Below are 21,750 nucleotides of genomic sequence, written 5' to 3'. Positions count from 1 at the left end.
AGCTATGCTCCAGCCTTCAAATAAGATTTCTAATAAATTCAGAATCTATCCCACAAAGATTTAAGAGCTGATCTTTATCCTTCACTGGAATATCAGTCTCTAACCCAGAGTAAAATTTATGAAACTTCTTTCAAACCAGCTGCCAGAGTGGGACCTTCCATTTTGTAACCACTTGACATCAGGCTGCTTGCTGTCCCAGAATAATCATAGTTCTGAAATACATGGTCCTCAGCTAGTCACCTTCTCATCCCGCAGTCTGAAAGATGTGAGGTTACTCACCAGGAGGAATTGTTTAATAACCATAAAGGAGGGCTATGAAGAACTAAGAAAAAGGAATAGGTAAAAAAGGGAAAGACAGAAAGATATATAAAGACTATTCTTAATTCTAAATTGCAGAAGGTATCTAAGGTGAAGCTTCCAGTTGTACTGGATAAGATCAAACATGCAGTAAATCTAAAGTAGCTCAATTTCTGCCAGCGTGAGTTGACCGTGAATTTGAACCTTGCTAGCTGTGACATGGGCTCAAATTCTGCAGTTGTTTCCCAGCTCTGCTTCAGTCCTGTTTGGGTGGCTCAGTTGTCCATACTGATAAAGCCTTCTACTGCATCCTAAATGAAACACCGCATTTTATCAAGCAAACTGGGATTTTAAAAGTGTATGTGGGTTGAAAAGCACATGGTAATAAAATGACAACCAGTCTTCTACCTGCAACACAGAAGAGTTCAGATTGTGCAAAAAGGTGATGAATTTTGGGCTGGTATTCTGAACTAGAAGTGAAAGACATCCATTTTATGGTCATCTTCTCAACTGCAGTAACTGGGATATTATAAATATTAAGCACATTTGGCAACCTGAGCATCAGTGGTCTTGACTGTAAAATGGTAATAGTAACACCTACTTCACAAGCTGTGCTACAAATACGGGGGGGGGGGGGTGGGGGGGGTGGGTGTGGAATCTGTGGAGAAAAGTATTTTACAAATGCCAAGTACTATTTCTATGCTCCTAGTCAAAGACATAGAACAGCTGCACACTAAAAAAGAGAAGAATTGGTTTAAGCTCAAATACAACAGCCAAGAAATGTCTCGCCAGGAAATCACCAAGGCATTTAGCTTTTTGCTGACAGCTCATCCAAGGCATGGCAGTATCCCAAGACAACACACCCTGCTTTGCTTGAAACCCCCCAAAAATAAAGTTCTGCAGTCTTACAAACAAATTACTTTTTTTTTTACTTTGTGTAACTTTATTTACTTTTTAATATAATTTTTTTCTATTTTTCTATAAAATTTTATACAATTTTACTTTTTTCTTTTTGCGTTGTGATTTCTGCACCCTGTGGGTAAAAACCAAAAAGATTATCCTGTTAACTCCACGCCTTTACCGTCAACAGATTTAACAGACATCCGCAGAGCCCTGCAAACCCGCAAGCAGCACACGGGCTCAGGGAGGTGTTCCTTTTGCCCTGCAAAACTAATGAGAAACGTATTTGTTCTGATATCGTTGTTTTGTGGGGTTGGAGTGAGGGGTGTTGTTGTGGGGGTTTTTTGTGGGCTTTTTTTGTTTGTTTGTTTGTTTTAATGGCATCCTGTTATTTATAAAAGTGCAGAGAGGATGGAAAACCCGGTGAGAGCCAAGCACCGTGCCTTGGCACGCAGTCCGGCAGCGGTGTCCCTGAAGAGGCGTGCTGACACGGAGGCTGCCCGGCGGCTGAGCGAGGTGCCCACTCCTGGCTTCTACCAGAGAACCTCCGGGGACCGGACCGGACCGGACCGGACCGGGCCGGACCGGGCCGGGCCCCGGCGGGAACGCTTCCTACCGAGACCCACCCGCCCTGTCCCTCGCGCCCGGTTTGATGTCTCGTACAGGCAGCTCCCGCCAAACGGCCGCCGCCCCCTCAGCCGCGGCCCCGCCGCCCCCTCAGCCGCGGCCCCGCCGCCCCCTCAGCCGCGGCCCCGCCGCCCCCTCAGCCGCGGCCCCGCCGCCCCCTCAGCCGCGGCCCCGCCGCCCCCTCAGCCGCGGCCCCGCCGCCCCCTCAGCCGCGGCCCCGCCGCCCCCTCAGCCGCGGCCCCGCCGCCCCCTCAGCCGCGGCCCCGCCCCGTTGCGAAGGAAGCGGCGTCTCCGGTTGCTACGGCGGCGGCGGCGGCGCGGCCGGGACCGCGCTGAGGCAGGGCCGGCGCCCGGCACTGACCGCTGCGCAGCTCTGGTCTGGGGGCGGCGGGCCCGGGGCGCTGAATGGAGCCCAGCGGGCAGGGCGGCGGGGCGGCGCGGGGGGAAAACCTCCCCGGCGGCGGCCGCCGCCACCGCCGCGCGTGTGCGGCGCGACGCGCTGCCGTGTATCCTTCCGCCGGCGGTGAAGGGCTGGGGCGGGCTCGGCTCTCGGGGCAGGCGGTGGAGCGGTCCGTGAGGGCGGCCCGCCTCGGGAATGGCCTCCCGGCAGAGACGGGGGGCCCGCGGGGGCCGTCCTGCCCCCTGCGAAGGGGGGAACGGGGCTACCCGGGGCCCGTGGGGGACGGCGGCGGCCGCGGTGGGGTAGGGGAGGTGATGGGGCGGCCCCCGCCCCGCCCTGCCCTGTCCCGCCGTCAGGGGTCGCCTCAGGGGTGGCTTGACGTAAAACTCCTACGTTGGGTTTTTTAAACGGCTGTAGAAAAGTTGCCTTCTCAGACAACTGCAGAGTTTTCTTGTTTTCCCTCTTCTAAGAGGTACCGCCATTGGGAATTGTGTTTTCCATCCGAACTTGGGGATCCTTATTTTCTTGAATTTAAGTAATAAGAAATACAGACACAAGTTCTAAGCTTCACCTGTACAGTGCTACTTAAATCATTACTGACATGAGGTAGGACTGATGGTGCTCTGTGGAGAGCTTTTATCCGGTGGTATTAATGAATTCCAGTGTAAACAACTAATCCTTTAGATGGGAGGGGGGGGCTGTTTTCACTGTTGAAAGGTGTTCCCTGTGATACATGTATCCATATGTTACAGATTTAGATAACAGAAAGGTGTCTCTTCAAATAAAAATAATAAAGGTGAGATTTTTCATCTGCTGATACCATGAAAGATGAGTGCAAAACCTCTGTTAAAATCACTGTAAACAGTAAAATGCAATTACATTTTTTTCTGGATGAACATAAAGTTAGCTATGACTATAATATACAATTATGGGACCAACTGTTGTATACTTAGTCAAAAGGCATATCAGCATTTTGTATCTCATGCATAAAGTTTGCTCTTTCCCAAAAAGGTATATAAAGTCAGTCAAACAGACTATTATATCTTTTAATGGGCTGTTTAATACAGTTTCCATTGTCCTTAACACAATACTAGGGATAGAGCTTTAACATTTCATTTTGAATGGGATTTAGAAGAAGAACGTCGGGCATTGAAAGAAGATCAAAAAGTATGTCGGAGTAGGGCACAGAAATACTTGGTAGAGACAAACAGAAGAAGAAGGTAAGTAAGTAGGGTTCCTTTGGCGGGAGATTGTAAAAAAAAAAAAAAAAAAAAAAGTCTCAAAACCTTGAAACAGCTCAATATATTTCTACTATTTGCATGTTCACCTTGTTAAATAGCCTCACTGCTTTGTTCTGGAGGAATCTAGGCTGAAAAGTATCACCAATCTGGTTTCTTGCTATAGGACAAATCAAATACAAAAAGAACAGTATTCTGATTCACTCGCTACTTTTTGGAAACTCACTGTAGTCGCCTCTTACTGTATAAAGTAAAGGTAAGTAGCTCTTTCATCTTGTGGCTCTGATCTGCATTTCTAGTATTCTGGTTTTTAGTAGCTTCAATGGATGTGTGAAAAATGCATTCAGATGTACAGTACAGGTCAGCTGGCAGGCAGTTGCTGTTGCCTTCTGAAGTGTATGCTTTTCTGTCTGCATGGCATAACAGCTGCACAGTATACCCTACACGGTGGGGCTTTGTGCCCCCACTTCCCAATAAACACCATGCAAAGTCTTTCTAGTACAGGACTGTATTTATGATAAAGTTATTCTGTATTGACATTTTAAACAAATTTTTGAATATTCTGTCTTTCTGCATACATGAGAATGCAAAGTCATGAAATATTCTGTGATAAATGGATTAAGTAATTTATACACTGAGATGTTTCAGTGAAGTGCTGTAAGTAGTTTAATAGGCGTAGGGGGCTTTTCCCTAGCATTGAGGTCATGCTTGCACACACAGGAGACTCCGCTGTGTATACTGCAGAGGTAGATGGGTTCCTCCTTGCAAGCCCCCAGCCTCAAGACCAGGTTCTTCTGCCTAGTGTTAACTCATTAATGTTCATCTCCCATAGTTCCAATATCAGATGATTTCTGTTGGGCAATGTTTACTTATTGAAATGTGTTGATAACTCATAAGAGAGGCAGTAGATATTGTTTATACTGCAATTTTAGCTTGATGGTATGTGCTGTCAGCATGTTTTGAAATGTAAAGAAAAATGGAAAAGGAAATATAATCACCTGGGAGTGATTAAAGACTGTGCAACCCACAGCCTTTGCAGATAATAAGCTGAGTCTCAGCTGAAAAATTAAATACCTTATTTGGTTTTCTGGAACAGTACCACTGTAACACTATGCATCTCAGATGAACACTGTTTATTGTATTACTGGTCTTGAAATATTATACTCTAATATAAAAGCAAATACCAGACAGCCTGCATACTTTTGACAGACTGGTGTAGTTAAACTAATACTCGATACATAAATACATTTCCATATGTATTTCATTGCAGCCTTAAGAAACACAGTATAAATCCCAGTTACTCAGGTGAGCCAGTTAAAAATTTAGGTATGGTATTCATAAAATGAAATTGTTTCCATTTGTGATAATTGAGAATGGCATAACTATAAGCATAATAAGCAGTTCAAATGGAAGTCTATGGTGACAAGTCTTCCCCTAATAACTGAAAAGGAGTTAGTTGTCTAATGTCAGAAAGGCAGTAAGTGCATACAGTATTAATAAGCTGTGAAATATAATTCAAAATTAAAGGTCATTGCATATAAAGAGGAAAGTAATTTGGAAATAAATAGTTCCTTGAAACTAATTTTTTTTTCCTGACAGTTATGTAGGTAGGAAGCGATTGATCAACCATCAGGTCATGTCTCAAATCTATGTATGAGCCAAGATCCATTAGCTTTGTAACACATGTAAAGGTGTTAGCTATGATGATGGTTTCTCAAGGGTAGCATGACTTCCTTAAGCTTCACGTTCTCACCTGGCAGCAGCTTAAATTCTCCCTGACAGAGCTTACAGGCATGTATCAGAAGTTATTCTTGGCACTGCTGGTTTATAATTTCAAAACTGAAATTGTTTCTTTCATATTTTTTTTTCAACATATGGAGAGTAGACATGAGTGCACTGTGAAGTATGACAGTCTGTTTTCTACTTCTAACCTTCACACAAAATGGTTAAGGTTGGAAGGGACCTCTTGAGATCATCTGGTCCAACTGCCCTGCTCAAGCAGGGCCACCTAGACCTGGTTGCCCAGGACCAGCTTTTGAGCATCTCCAAGGGTGGAGACTTCACAGCCTCGCTGAGCAACCTGTGCCAGTGCTTGGCCATACTTAGAGTAAAAAAAAAGCATTTCCTGATGCTCAGAGGGAACCTCCTGTGTTTCAGTTTGTGCCTGTTGCCTCTGGTCCTGGCACTGGGCACTGCTGAAAAGAGCCTGGCTCCATCCTTTTTGCACCCTCCCTTCAGGTATTTATAGACATTAATAAGATCTTCTCCGAGCCTTCTCTTCCCCAGGCTGAACAGTCCCAGCTCTTTCAGCCTTTCCTCATAGGAGAGATTCTCTAGTCCCTTCATCATATTCGTGGCCCTTTGTTGGACTCTCTCAGTATGTCCATGTCTCCAAGGTACTGAGGAGCCTAGAACTGGTCATCATAGAATCATAGAATCATTTAGGTTGGAAAAGACCTTCAAGATCATCGAGTCCAACCATTAACCATGCCCACTAAACCATGTCCTGAAGTACCCTGTCCACTCACTTTTTAAATATCTCCAGGGATGGTGACTCAACCACTTCCCTGGGCAGCCTGTTCCAATGTTTGACAACCCTCTCAGTAAAAAAAAAATTCCTAATATCTAACCTAAATCTCCCTTGCCTCAACTTGAGGCCATTTCCTCTTGTCCTATCTCCAGCCACCTGACAGAAGAGACCAGCACCCACCTCACTACAACCCCCCTTCAGGTAGTTGTAGAGAGCGATAAGGTCTCCCCTCAGCCTCCTCTTCTCTAGACTAAACAGGCACAGTTCCCTCAGCCGCTCCTCATAAGACTTGTGCTCCAGACCCTTCACCACCTTCGTTGCCCTTCTCTGGACACATTCCAGCACCTCAATGTCTTTCTTGTAGTGAGGGGCCCAAAACCTAAATGATTCTGTGATTCTATGATTAATGAATAAGTTAAACAGGACTGGGCCCAGTATTGACCCCTGAGGTACACCACTAGGTACTGGCCTCCAACCAAACTTTATGCCACTAATTGCCACCCTCTGGGCCTGGCCATTCAGGCAGTTTTCAGTCCACCTCCCTGTCTGCTAATCCAGCCTGTACATCAACAGCTTGTCTACAAAGATCTTATGGGAGACAGTATCAATAGCCTTAGTGAAGTCCACAGAGACAATATCCACTGCTCCCCTCTCATCTACCAAGCCAGTCATTTCTTTGCAGAAGTTTATCAAGTTGGTCAAACATGACCAAATTTAATGTCAACCTCAAATTTATAAAGCCTCTGCTGAAAACTAATAGCAGTGAATTCCCTTTAGCAAATAGATCTAGGGAAGATATAGCAGAGCTTCTGTTCTCTTCTCAATCTTGTGTCATTTAGGTTCATTGTCTTTGGGTTGCATTGTGGAGGAAAACTTTCCTGTGGGTTTTTTTTGGTGTTTTTTGAAGAACCACCACTTGTCCACCTTTAAACAAGGTTATACCAAGGCTGAGCCCAAGTATGATAGCCCCTAGTGCCCAGAACTTTTTAAGCTAATGAGAACTGCATATGCAGAGAGCTTGCAGATTGTCTTCTCTTTTCAACCTTTTCCAAATGTACTTGTAATTAAATTTCCCTGACAGTGTTGTATTGATCTATTGTCAATACCTCTAAAATGCAGCAGCTTCAGAATTAAAACTATTCAACTTCTGACAAGATGTGCTCAGTTAATTGGTTTATTAGTAAAAGACAAAACCATCCCTTGCTCAGAAAAGAGTAAGTATAGCTTTGGAAAGCAAAATCTCAGTAGCTTAACTCACAGATCTTTTTCAAAGTGAATAGTTAGAGGAACCCATATTCCTATCTGATGCCATCAGTTTCTTTGCATCTCTTGTACTGACCAAGCTCCTTAGTTTTGTGTTAACAGCAGTACTTCAACACAGTGAAAAAACAGCCTACTGGTTATCTTTACACAAGTTCCCTGAGTATCAAGAAAGTAATTCCTTTATTGTCTCACTGATATGTGAAGTTGCGATTTCAAGGTCAGCTAAGAATTAAATATGCTCTGGGGCAGTAGCTGACAGATATTTTGTTTAAATAACAGTACTCTGGAAATAAGAGCTACTGACTAAGCACGTACTTGATGTAAATGAATAGGATATCATATTTTGTGTTTATATACCACACTACTTTCTAAATACCAGCTGCCGATTTACTGGGGACAGTAGCCTTCCTGCTGTTATTGGTCAATGCAAAATGGGCATCCCATTTTACTGTAATATTACTGTCTGCAGGTAGTTGGTTCGTTCTGGAAATGCAATTGTCCATGTGCATTTTTAAATGAACCTTACAGTCAGCTGTCTTGGTTCAGTGTTTTGAAGTGCCTTGAAATCTGAATAGCTAATCCAGCTGTTGTAATTGGGGAAGGAAATGCTTTCCCAATTTATCAGTTTCCAATCTATTCCCATTGCTACTGTTTTTCAAAACTACTTTATTTTCAACATATGCACAAGCTTTGTGCTCCACCTACTGGCTGATTATCATTGATTATTTAACAAAAGCCTTTAAATTATTCATCAGTGTTGTTGATAGAGAATGAATAGCAGTTTAGTGCCAGAAATAGGAGAAAAATGTTAGCACTTGGTAAACAGAGAGGGCAAAGTGTTAAGAATTTTGTATTGCTTTCTACATCAGAATGAATCTGTGAAAAGTAGTGGTCACTGTAACCATGTAGACCTGAAATACAGTGTGCTATTTCTGGTAACGGGCCATAGGATTGTGCTGAATTTGCAAGGCCTCAGGACAGATGCTTGCCAAGCTTGCTCTCTCTGAACTTTTCTTGACCTGCCTGCAGCTTTGTTTTGCTTGGTTTAGCTGCAACAACAGTTTCTCTAATTGACCAGGTGTCTGTGGCTAATTTATTTTGCCTTTGTTTATCTTTTTATGGTATGACCATAGTTTTATATAGATAGCAGTAACAAGCAGTTATTCTATGTAGAGAATGAGATATTTATGACTAACATAATGATACAGTGTAGGGAAATACAGGCCTGGTATGATAGCAGAGGCCTTGAGACCTGGAGGTGTAGGATGCGGTGTAGAGGAGTACAGGGAGGGGATGATAAGAGATGCCGCACAGGCTTGGCACTGGAGACCCCACAGCTGTAAACAACTTACTGATAGTTGGTTAAAGAAATGCAGACCTAGATCTAACAAAACTGGCTTTAGGGCTAACAAAGAGAACAAAAGAATAGTATGTAATATATGTAAAAGGCACCATGTATGGAATATTTGGAGGTACTGTGGACCTGCAGACTGGTGAAGAAAGAGCAAAGGTGTAAAAGCATGTTAGCAAATGTAAAAATTACTCCAAGTGGATCCTGAGATGAGGAAGGAGAAAGCATTAACATGAACATCATCTTTTTCCTGGTGAAGGGACTAAAGATGCTGACAGCTCACTATAACATCCCAGCACTACCAGAATGAAACTACCAGCCTTGGGATGGCAGAAGAGCAATGGAAGTGTGAGCATCAGGAAAAGGGGTAGAAATTCAATGTGTAAATAACAGTTCAACTGGTTTATCACTGTTATTGACGCTTTCTCTGTATAGAAGTATTCTAACTGTATTTTTCAGTAACAATTATATCTGGATTAATAATGATTAGACTCTTAAGAGTTGAATTATGCTAACAGAAAAATTCTTGGCTTTATATAAGGTGTGCTTGCATTTTGCCTATAAACAAGATTTGGGGTGTAAAAACTGGTGGATACTGTGGGCAGCCCTCCTGTGAACCTTTGGGGCATTCTGGAGGACAGCCCTCTGTAAGCCCTTATGGCATTGTAAGGGTTGGTCCTTCTGAAGCCCTTACAGCAATTTCGGTCTGTCCTTTTGTATTCAGCATACGATAATCACAGAAGATGAGGGAATAGAGTTAATATGTGTTCCTACAGTCCTGGTAAGTATCTCGTTTAAATAAAAAAAATTTATCTATGGGCAACGTCCACAGATCTTTTTAGGGATATCAGGTGTGTTTCCTGTTTGATCATGAAGGGGATTTTGAGTGTGACACCCCATTCTTGCATTTTCTTGATCTTGCTGTAGTCATTAAGTATATGAATACCCTTCTACTTGAATTTTAAAATTATTGTGCACTGATTTGCAAACATGATATGGCAATGGATGAATAATATCAACTCAGTATCAAAAGGTTTCTTTCATAGCATTCCATATGCACTGTATATATTCCTTGTTTTAATTTTCATCCAAGGTAGTAGTAAGTATTTAGTCCACCTGGGAATGTAGCATCCATCACTTCATTGTGAAGATAATTTAATAAAATTAACCAGGAAATAGTTCCACCATCTAGTCATACTGTTTTTAACATAAAAACACCTTCCACATACTGTCTGTGTATGTGAAACTGCTAAATATTTTAAGTTTCATATTCCAAATTCACTATAAACAATTTGGCAGCTGTTTCAAAAATTGCTGCACTGCTGGGTTGTTTATAGTAGACAGAAAAACTGGGTTAAAAAAACACCGGTCAGGAAATTCTTCTGCTAACTCTCCATCTTAAAGCCATAGTCTTTTGCCAATGTTACATCTGTGATATGAACCTAAGCTGGTGGCTTAAGGAGAGTGGATGAAAAAACATTTGCTTGAACTGTTTTTCTATAAGATGTCAATTTGCATTTGTAAAATTATTTATTTTACATTATGCAGCTGGGTGTCACAGTTTACATTCTGTGAAGTCAAGAAGTTAATGATGCAGGCTTCACTGAATATCTTTAATGCATTTCCTTACATTTAACATAAGATCCTTTTTCTTCCTCATGTCTTAATCCAAACCAAATACTGATCATGATGAGCTGTGGTGAAAAAGACCGCTTGCATCAGCATTTGGACTTGCCCATTTCCAGCTATATGGAACAACACTCTTTTTTTTGTGCCAGTTATTAGGAATGTGGAAGAGTGCAGCTAAGTCATGCTCCAAAATTATTTTTTAAATAAATAAATAAATAAAAACTCTGTCAGAATTTACTCTTTCCTTTTTGGAGTTATACGCTGGAATTAGTCCAGGTGCAAAGTTGTAGAATTTCCCACATGTCTGGATTTAACAACTACAGTTCAGCTAAAGGCCTTCTTGAGCAACTTCTAGAAATATTAAGGGGATCAAGAAGAATGTGTTTAAAGTACTTACTAGGATAAGCAAGTCTGTTTCCTCTGTTGTGATTTCCTATTTCTTTAGTCAGGATAAAGATGTAAAATATTGCAGATTTCCGTATCAGATTTTAATGTGAGTGAAATACAGGAATACTGAAAGTTTACAATGAACTCTAGTTCTATTTTTTTAGTTTTAACTTCTGGATTGTATGAACAATTAAAGTTCCTGTGAAATTTTAAGCAAATTGCAATAAGACATTTTATGTGGATAGAGTTCTCTGCAGATTTTTTGTATTTTTGGATAACTGCTTGTCTGGCTTCACCTCATGCCTCAAGTGAAGCCATTCCTGCTTGCTGACAAACTGAAGTTTGCAAATGAAACTTGCACTGTTGGGATCATATTTTAATTTAATTGTTTCTCTTTGCATAAGTCGATCTTCTGTCATATCCTTCATTTGAAGCTGTAAAGTTTTATAACTTCATCTCTAGAAGAAGGGTTACCCTGAATTGTAGAAATTCACCTGGATTTTTGAAAGTGCAACTATTAAGTGTCATTTGCAATAAACAGGTTGTTAAAATAAGATGTAAGCTACTCTCTGTATATGTTACAGGATGTCATCTCAGCAGTTCTTGTGCTCCAAGACAGTTGTGAGGAATACTGTTGCTGGGACATCTGAAGCTTTCTGGGGGGAATGTACTTCCAAAGTAGAAGCAGTAATTGCTTATGTTGTTTACTGGCATTTTGATTTCTGACCTTGGAGAACATTAATCCAGAGTGCTACATACATTAGCAAAAGCAGTGGATCCTTTTGCACATTTTGTCTCTCTTCTTGCTTTTGGCTTTTCCTCTGCTCTACCACTGTCTTTCTTGAGATTAACATTGGTAGTTCTGGAGGTGTAGTATTGAAGAAAGGAAGATCAGATGTTATACAACTTCCAATTCCCCTTATGATACGGGGAGGAGTTTTAAGGTGCACTTGTAATGATGGCAGGAATGTAAGTACATAGTCTTTGAGATTTAAGGTTTGAATAGCTTCATGGAATCTGTTTACAGCGCATTTCCACTTAAAAATAAATCAAAAAAGTATCTATTTTTTCTTCAGTTTCTATTAATGAAATGCAATAATTTGTCCATAAAATTGGGAAATCTCAGTTATTAGTTTCAGTATATTTTGACAACCATTCATATATGAATTTTCAAAATACTGAAAGTTCCTTATGTCTCTCTCTGCTATGCTTTGGCTTCCAAGTGGATTAAAGTGGATATTCCTGCAAAAGTGTGTACTTGGGAATTAGCTGGCAATTTTCCTATTTTTTTAGTATTGTGCAATTACAGCCTTTAGACTTACTAAAATAAAAAGTACCTATTTCAAATTATTTTTCTGTTTGTTTTCACTGGTGATCAGTTAGTACTTTGAAGGGATACTAGGGAGGGTCAAGTTGAATATTTCAGTTTGAACTTTTTTCTTGAAAAGCAAACAGAAGAATAACTAAAATAGCTTGAGTTAAGGACTAGCTTTGTTAAGTAGCAGCTTTGCTCCATTAAGCAAGAAGATCTATGAAGCAACTGCAAGTGATTAAAATTATGGGAATGTATCTTATTGTGATGAGAGAAACAAAGAACAAATGGTTAAACATTACTACCTTTCTTTCCACTAATGCTGGCTAGGAATAGGACCCTGCTTAGCATACTAGTGACCTGTCAAATCACATTTCTAACACACAGAGAACTTTAAAGATGGGAAGCTCCCAGTTGTGAACCTTGCAAGTTTAACTTGGAAAGTATTACTTTTACAGTATTACTGTATTTAGAATAGAATGTTTCCAGGGATGGAGCATCTACCAGCTCTCTAGGCAACCTGTTCCAGTGTTTCATCACCCTCTTTGTAGAAAATTTCTCCCTTATATCTACTCTAAATCTACCCTTTTTTAGTTTAAAACCATTATTTAAATATGACTTGCCTACATAGGCACTGTGCCAATAAATTTACTGGGTATAGTTCACTAAAAGAACTATTTTAAGTTTGCCAGTAAAAGTTGATGGTTTTGTCATCAGGAATAAAAATTCCACACAGCTTCATCAAGCTTGCGCCTACCAAAGGAAAGCTGATGATGGTTGTTTTCGGTTAGAGCCTCCTTTGCTTTCCAGCCAGTAGAAGGACATGTTTAACATATTTAACAACCGATTCTGTCAATCATAGTTTCACATTACTGTTTTATCCCATTTTGTGCTACTAATCTGATTGTCTTTCAGGAAGCTTCTCAACAACTAGAAGTTGATACTAACTCTTACACACTGATATGTAAAAGCTGTAGTTCCTTTGCATTATTTCTGAATAACAACTTTAAAACTGTTACTATTTCTCCGACAGCTCACGAAAGGCACACACACAGAGCATTTGCAGTTCACCTTCCTATTGATCTGCCCACTGTGATACATTTACATGGTAATGTAAAGACCGTGGTGAAACTCACATTGGTGACAAGAACTGGTTGAGTCTGCATGTTAATTCACATATAAGAAAGAATAAAAACTCTGGTTGAGGCTAAAAAATAAAAATGTTATGGTGTGTCTCTTCTTCACCACCCAGTGTCCCATTTACATTCAGACAAACCATAAAAATCCAGCTGTGCTGAAGTTTATAGCATTTAATTTATGCACAAGCAAGCTTTTGTACTAAAATTGCAGATTGATAAGCAAGTGAGTTACTAATATTTTGGTAAATGTAATTAGAAAACAAAGGGATCATCTACTTTTGCTTCTTAAATACAGAGCCTTTGAAGAAAGACAGAAGCAAGAAGAAGAAAAAGAACGAAGATTTAGAGAACAAGTTCTGCAGCAGAGGAAAATCAAACTTCAGGAAGCAACTGATAAGTTCCAGCGTGCTCATCTGGCTTTTTCTCAGCACAAGCAAATAGGTTTGGAAATTAAAATTTAACTAGTATTCACAATACAAGTGTTTTTCTATTAATAGAATATAATTGAGGCAAACAGAACAATTGACTACTCAAATTAATTGATTTCATATAAGCAAAACTAAACTGACAAGAAGCTCAGGTCTGATATGACAAAATTGAGTAGAGGGAATTAGAAAAAGCAACATTCTTTTTCTAAAAATTGTATGGGATTTCCCCACTTTTTCCACTGTAGTGTGCTTGTTGCTTACAATACTGTGCTTTCACAGCTGGCTGTTGGGTGTTACAAAACCACTGAATGTTACTAGGATAGTATAACAATCTGCTATTTGAACCCCAAATATGAAATATTGAAGAATGTGCATTTTGTTTATCATTAAGTAAAAGCAGTCCTAGCATATATTAATGTATTACATAACTTTTGCTGAATTAGTCAGCTTTTTAAGCTGTTCTCTTGCTGCTGGGAAGTAATGATCACTTCAACTCAGTTCCTGCTTTCTTGGAATCAGTGCAGATTGGCAGGAGTTTTTAATAGCATCAGCCAAGTCTGATTTCCAGTTAACTTTCCAGTGTTGAAACTCTTAAGATATGGTATATTACTTAGGTATTCTTTAACAGATTTACTCTCCCAACTGCAATTGTGCCAACTGTGAGGTAATGTCTCTAACTTCAAGATCAAATGTCAGATTAAAATAACAAAATAGAACAGTACTGGTTTAGGGCTTCTTCATAGCTCTACTGACAGCCCAGACTGTGTAGCAATATAATGAATCACTATTTTTTTTCTTAGTTTTTCTTTATAGCAATTCTGCTGCTGCCACTTTCTACTCTATTTTTACTTACTTGAAAGAGGCAACACCTTGTGCCTGTCTGGACTCTTTCTTTCTCCACTGATTTGATTATTAAGTTACAATTTGGCCTCTGTAAAATATCTGCAAGCCATAACTTTGGCTTAGTGCATGAGCAGAATAATCATAATGTAAAAACAAAGTTAGTGCTAGATTTTTTAACCTCCTACTTATCCAACAGTGCAGTCTAAAACCAGATAGCAAAACTGTTGAATACATATGTTACTGTAAACACTTAAATAGACCAGGGTTTTTTTTCAGAGGAACTAGAGATGTCCCAGCATGTCTAATGATGCTAAACCACCCAGTTTATTATAACAGTCTAGATTTAAGCTTCCAAATTCAGAAACTTAACCAAACCATGTGTGGTAAAATATTCCAATTTTTAAAATACTTTTTTCCATTGTGTTTTTTACTCTAATCCCTCTAGTCCAGACAAAAGCAGCTTTTCAGTTAGAAGAAGCTCTTGAACAAATTAAAGGATCAGTTTTAACACCGGGACTGTGCTTCCCCAGCAGAAACAGAACTAACTTCAGGTAAGCATTTCTGTTTACTCTGATGATCAAAGGAAGTAGATTGCTTAGTGTATTCAATAAACAGCAGACAATTACTCTTCAAGAAGTTGTAGACCATTTCTCTTGTAGCAAAGAAAACATTTCTGTGAACTGTTCCAATGAAACATGAAACATCCTTGAGCTGTTTGTGTCCAGTCGGTAAAACAGCAGAGGAGATGACACAAACCTTTTCCCTTCAGCGGAATTCTGGGAATAGTCAGGGTTAACCTGGTTCCTATTCACTTATAGCTTGACTCAGATTGCCATAGTTATCAAATCATCTGATGTTCCATGAATTACAAAGTATTTTGTCTAGATGATTTCTTATTCTCATCCAGATTTTTTCCTTTTGACATTCAAGGATAGTTTAGTTTCTACGCTCATCCCATGATCTTATCTTCTTTCCAGCTGTCATTCCTTTAAATTTATCATCCTCTATATGTATCTTAAGCATCCTGATAACAATTTTGCCTGCAATTTCATTTTATATCACATACAATTTGAATTCCATACTTTTCACCCTACCCAAGCACTTTTTCTAAGATACCATGACTTATCACAGAATATTTCTTCAAGCACAATTTATCTATCTGCTGTATTTGATACTCCTTCCTGATTATCTCCTCCCTAATCTCTCATTTCTTTGATGTTTCAGTTCAAGAGGTTTGTTGTTGTTGTTGTTATTGTTGTGGCTTTTGTTATTACTATTATTATGATTATTTTCTGCATGCTGTAAATTGTACACATGTTCAGAATAGAGATAAATTCTAAAAGGGGTCTCCCTACTTTTGAGCTTCGATGTGTTCTTCATTGTGATGTCAATATTCAGTTTGATTACACATCTACTGCTGATTAATACATGTTTGCAGGAAATAAGCCGGGTGATTGACAAAATATTTTATACCTCTGAGAACTACATACTCATGCTCTCTGCCAGTCAACATGCATATAGTTCTGTAGCTACTACACTGGGTTAACATAATGAAGGAGGATTGCAGCCATAAATAGAAACAAACAAAAAATCTACCTGCTCAATAAAAGTTGAAATTATGGTGAAAAAATGTAGATGTTTCTGAACTCTGCCTCAGGGTTCCTGATCATTTTCCTCATTTCACTCAGAGGCTCACTTAAGGACAGCGCTCAGTGCCTTTTCCCCCTGCCTTTATAATTTGTTCCTTTATTTTTCATCTTTCTTCAAACTGCTCCTTGTGCCTCAAGGGCTCACATTTTTCTCTCAGGACATCTTCAAACCATTTACCATTTCTTACAGTGTAACATTGCTGTCACTCCATATTATATTTGTATGAGTTTAAAAATTCAGTATCCTGTAATATTGATAGTATGTTCTTTTCCTGATTTTTGTTTTCATAACCTGATTTCCTAAGGAAATTAAATTTATACATTCATATTCTTTTACAGTTTGTGTTCCCCTAGTAACAAAATTTAAGGGAGAACTAAGAATCTCAAAGATAATTATATTTCTACAAGTTTGAAATTGGCAATTTGGAAGGAAGAAATTATTCAAACAAGTGACCCCAGCATGAGAAAGGTTTAAAAGTTGAGTCCACATTGACCTATTGACAGGTCACAAGCCAGTTAATACAGGTAAGACAGCACATGAATATCCTGGAATCTGCCACAGAATGTGCTGCCTTTTCCCCAGCTGGTAATTAGGAAGCTTGGGTAGGAGCCATATGGGGTGGGTGAAGGAGGATGTAGAGAATATTGGAGGGATGGTACTAAGGCAAAAAGAGTTAAGTTATTGCAGAACAGGCTTCTGTATAGGGGCAAGGTATACAAATTAATACAAAATAAAGCTTTGCTTATTCTGATGCTAACAATTTGTCTTTCTTCCTTGTGAGAGAAAATACTCTATCCATTTTTTGTCTGCATCTCACACAATACCTTACTAAGCACTGAGATTCAAACTGAATACACGCTAGGCTGCATAGATTCTTCTGCTCTGCTGCAGAAGATGTTAATGCAGGGTTGTTCTTTTAGTTTTGGTCTGGGAGCTGTAGTTTGAGTGGGTCACAAAAGTGGCCTTTCTGTGGTTTTAGACTTGATTCCAAAAATTGTGCAAAATTGTCTTAGAGTGCAAATAAATTTCTTGCAAATCAGTACAGCAAAGTAAGCTTTGATACAGAAAAGCATTTTGAGAAGGTTCTCAAAGGTGAAGGTTCTTCAAAACTCACCAGTTCTGAGCTGTAAATCTTTAAAAATGTCTTATAATCCCTTTATTCAGAAATTTGGGACAGCTAATAACTAACTCAGGTGAGGTAGTAGATCCCTTTTTGTATTTCTATCTCTTCTTACACTTCTATAAACGCTCAAACTAAAAATCGTCTATTATCTTTAGAATTTACACTCTCTCAGAAATAGAACGTATAGAATTCATTGACAGTTCCATTTTAAAGGAAGAAATGAATACTGCATTAAGTATTCAAGATAAATATGGCTGCAGACCCAACTGGATATAGGTGAATTTTATAAGGTTCTAGAATTCTTAATGTCTATGTTTAAAAAGTTGTAAAAAATTAAATTAAGAAATGGAAACATATTACCTCCCTTTGGAGAAAGGCAAAAAAATCCTGAAACACCTAATGAGTAAGAGATTTTATTCTGTGCTTGCAGTAGGGCTACTCTGCTTCTAATAAGGTTTAGTTATGAAATGCTGAAGCAAAGATTTTGGTCAACTCATTAGCCAACAGGCATCGGGATGTGTCCACATTAAGTGTGTAAATGGTGTGCTGCTCTTTGTACAAGATATATTTCCCTGTTTGTGTTTAAAAACAGTTGTATTTGATTAGGTTCAGTCTTGGGATAGAAGCTTAATTATGACAAAACAAGAATGTTATCTGAAAAAGGTTGGAATGTAGAAGCCTTTGAAAATATAAAAGGTCTCAACATCCGTCTAGATATCAAGAAACTGCTCCTCCCCCCCCCCCCCCCCCCCCCCCCCAAAAAAAAAACCAACAGATTTTGGGGGTCCAGGTGTATATCAGTCTGGTCCACAGTAACAAAGTCTTTAAAAGTGGGTAAGTACAGAAAGTTTTTGGATAGGAAGGATATTCAAAAGAATACAGAATGCAGTTTTATGAGTTCTATAAATGAATGAGAAGTTGTTCTCCCTTTTTGCTATCAGCCATCTCATCAGAAATAATAAATTCCTTTTTAGACTCTGCAAATATATATCTCTGCTTAGGTCAGTGCAATTAAGCCAACCTTTTTGGAGTATTGTATAAAATATTCTGAAAAATAACAATCATCTTGATGAGATGAAAGTTTCCATTTTCCATTGTCCTAAAATTGTAAGTGTTGTAATAAATACAGAAAAGGTCTCATTAGACTATTTAACCATTTGACACAGATGTACTAAAAAGAAGAGATTGATTTTAACACAAAGTATAATTTTAGATACAGAAAGAGGATGAAACAGCTGAAGACTGAGAAGAAGGAACTGTGGAAACTTAAGCTGAAGAAATGGAGAAGAATGAAGGAAAGGGGTTATTGAGTTTCTGTACATATATTAGCTATCTCCAGCAAGGAACAATACATGTTTCCTAGTAATGCATCTCTGCTGGATAGGCAGTAGAGGAGGAGGAGTCTATGTACGTATTGTGTGACTGCACTGTTCAAATTTGCTCAATAGGGTTGCCAGCTCTTAATGAAGATAGCTTTGCGTCACATGAAGTAGTCATATCATCTTATAAGTTCCTACACTGCATATTGCCCATATATAAAAGGAACCATCATCTTCACCATCACATTCACTGAAAATGAGGATGGGTAAAATGTGCGTGGTAGATCATCTTATCAGGCCAGATTTCAATTAAAAAAAAAAAAGAGGGAAATATGTGGGAATATATGAATTTCACATTTAGTTGCATATAGACTAAAAGTTCACTTTTGCCACAAATTTAGCTAAAACCCTTCACCTAATTTACCAACATTTAAGGGATCATGTTGATGCTGCTAAGGAACCATATATGAGAAATGCATCCTGGGAATGTTGGAAAGCATCTGCATATTAAACTGACAAAAGATTTGGTTTGTTACTCAATCCAGTGATTGTTGAGACAAAGTATCATTTCAAATATTGGGCCTGATCAACCTGGTAAAATAAAAGCTGGACCTCCCCTTTTTGGTAAAGGTATACTCATTTTACAAATACCTTCACTGAAAGTTGTCGTGGTTTAACCCCAGCCAGCAACTAAGTACCACGCAGCCGCTCACTCACTTCCCCCATCCAGTGGGATGGGGGAGGAAATCGGGAAAAAAAGTAAAACTCCTGGGTTGAGATAAGAACAGTTTAATAGAACAGAAGAGAGGAAACTAATAATGATAATGATAACACTAATAAAATGACAACAGTAGTAATAAAAGAATTGGAATGTACAAATGATGCACAGGGCAATAGCTCACCACCCGCCGACCGACACCCCGCCAGTCCCCGAGCAGCGATTCCCTGCCCCCCTCCACTTCCCAGTTCCTAAACTAGATGGGACGTCCCATGGTATGGAATACACCGTTGGCCAGTTTGGGTCAGGTGCCCTGGCTGTGTCCTGTGCCAACTTCTTGTGCCCTGGCTGGGCATGAGAAGCTGAAAAATCTTTGACTATAGTCTAAACAATACTGAGCAACAACTGAAAACATCAGCGTTATCAACATTGTTTGCATGCTGAACTCAAAACATAGCACTGTACCAGCTACTAGGAAGACAGTTAGCTCCTATCCCAGCTGAAACCAGGACAAAGTTTATACTGATAATCTGTTTCCAAGATCTATTCTCCTTCTACCACCATCTGTAATCATTGTGGAGTACAACAAATACTTGACCCTAAAACAGCAAAACAGGCTTGGCTTTCCAATGATTTGTAAGGGTTATGGCTCTACTGAAGAGACGTGAGAACTCAAAGCATGGGTCTGGTGAGAGATTTCTATAAGTGCCACTTTGGATATGCCCGACTAAGGGCATTTAGTGCCCTTAAACCAGGTTGGAGCCAAAAGACAGGAGCAGTGTTCTTCGCTAAACTGTTCCACCTAGGCAGTCAAGCATTACTGGCAACCTGGTAGTAGTTATACTTCCAGAAGACTAAAGCTTGATCTACTTATGAGCTGGTTGGTTTTGCTGTGTGGGTTATTTTTGCTTTTTTTTTTTAAGGCCTACCTTTCTTATTTTTTAAAGCTACTTGTTTCTTGTTTTTGTCATCCTTCATATCTACCTAGTTCTTGCTTCTTGTTTTCCAAAGCTTGGTTCCTATTCCTAGTGATCTTACACAGCCTTGTTCCAGTTCTATCTGCTTTTTATTCTTCAACATATCTTGTTACACACTCCCTGCCTTCCTAGTCTCTGATTGCACATTTTACTTGTCATTTGTCTTCACATGCTGCTTGGCTTCTTTGATTCCTGGATGGCAACCAGCCCCACGGTTCTTGCTAATTCTCATCCTGTAGAAACCTGTGGTTTCCTCTATCTTAATTTGGGCTCACCCTGACCACTATACCCAGCTACACTAGTGACTCCAAAGATATTTTTTTTCAGATAGCAAATAAAAATTCTTTAATGTACCACATTGCTGACATTACACGTCATCAGTAGAGTTGGGCTCTCTAGATACTACAAAGCCTTCTTGCTATTTGAAGTAAGGGAATATCTGAGAGCATCGGTATATAGTTGTCCTCTATATAAGCCAACCTAATGGAAAAACAAAGGCCATTTTGCTTGATGGTGGTTGGTTTTTTTTAAACCAAAACCTTCCATTTTCCATTTCTGTAAATGACCAAACTGTTGGCTGACATTTTCCAGATTAATTCAGCCTGAGGCAGTCACCCAACAACCCAATCAGAAAAGTCTGACTATTTATAAATAACAGAAGAGAAGGTTTAAAATGGAAAGTGTTGGACAGTTTTAGGTAGTACTAACAGCACCACCTGTAGTTACATATAGTACAGCTGTCCTTCACTTGCCAGGCATTTACTGATGATGTATATACTTTTGGAAAGGAACATGTTTAAAAGTGTACAGTTGATGCATAGAAATAAGCCAAAGTAATAAGTTATTTGCTTGCATCAAGAACAACAGATGACACTTCATCCTCATCAGCACCTAGAAATGGTTCTTTCCATCAGAAGCAGATTTCAGCAATGGTTGGCTGGGATAAAACAATACAAGAGAGCAGTAGAATGAACATGGATAGTAACCAACTTCTCTTCCAGAAAAATGTGAAAGAAATGCAACAACTCCTTGAAAAACAGCATCTCAGCAACTTGGAGGTATGGTATTTCCATGTGATTCATTATGTGATGGTCCTTAATTGTAATAGAAAGTTTCTTGAATGTGATAAAAATGAAAGGTCTGTTAAGCACTCTTTACCAAATAGACAACACCTGAGGGCACATTGTACTATGCCTTACCAATAGATTATTTAAAGTAAAATTATACATATCTTTCAGTAAGAAATCAGAGATCTTTAAAAATGTTTGTAAGAATATTTTCAGAAATTCTTTCAAGATATCTCTTGTTGTCTTTCTTTCTGTGAATGTAAGATATGTATGCCAGACTTCTTGGCTCTGAAGTAGCTAGCCTTTAGTCTATCACAGGAATCTTGTACTAGGTGCAGACTTAAATTGGCAGCTTGCAATTTACGCTTAAGTTTCTGCTTTGCTGATTGCTACAGCTCAGCACAAAATGCTATAGCAGTAAGGTAGGTAGGTAAAATTTGGGGTTTTTTTGTTTCTTGGGGTTTTTTTTTCCAATGTGTGGTGATTTCTTAGGGATTGCCTTCGAGTTTCTCGAGATCCTTTTTTGTCATCTTTGGAATAGATGCAGATGTT

The 21,750-nt window shown here is 39.3% G+C and overlaps 1 protein-coding gene across 1 annotated transcript in view; it reads left to right on the top strand.

The window, feature by feature from the left end:
* Nucleotides 1–2,229: 2,229 nt before the first annotated feature.
* The window catches only part of CEP126 (centrosomal protein 126), a 41,223-nt gene continuing 21,702 nt past the window's right edge, over nucleotides 2,230–21,750 (top strand). Inside the window, exons 1-5 of the mRNA XM_049823248.1 lie at nucleotides 2,230–2,330; nucleotides 3,319–3,444; nucleotides 13,369–13,514; nucleotides 14,790–14,895; nucleotides 20,991–21,189. Of these exons, the coding sequence (XP_049679205.1) occupies nucleotides 2,230–2,330; nucleotides 3,319–3,444; nucleotides 13,369–13,514; nucleotides 14,790–14,895; nucleotides 20,991–21,189 (678 nt within the window). The remainder of the gene's footprint in view (nucleotides 2,331–3,318; nucleotides 3,445–13,368; nucleotides 13,515–14,789; nucleotides 14,896–20,990; nucleotides 21,190–21,750) is intronic.

This window comes from Accipiter gentilis, chromosome 19 (genome assembly GCF_929443795.1).
Source record: "Accipiter gentilis chromosome 19, bAccGen1.1, whole genome shotgun sequence".
Classification (NCBI taxonomy): domain Eukaryota; kingdom Metazoa; phylum Chordata; class Aves; order Accipitriformes; family Accipitridae; genus Astur; species Astur gentilis.
The sequence above is the reverse complement of the archived record's forward strand: the minus strand, read 5'-3'. Positions and strand labels throughout refer to the sequence as shown.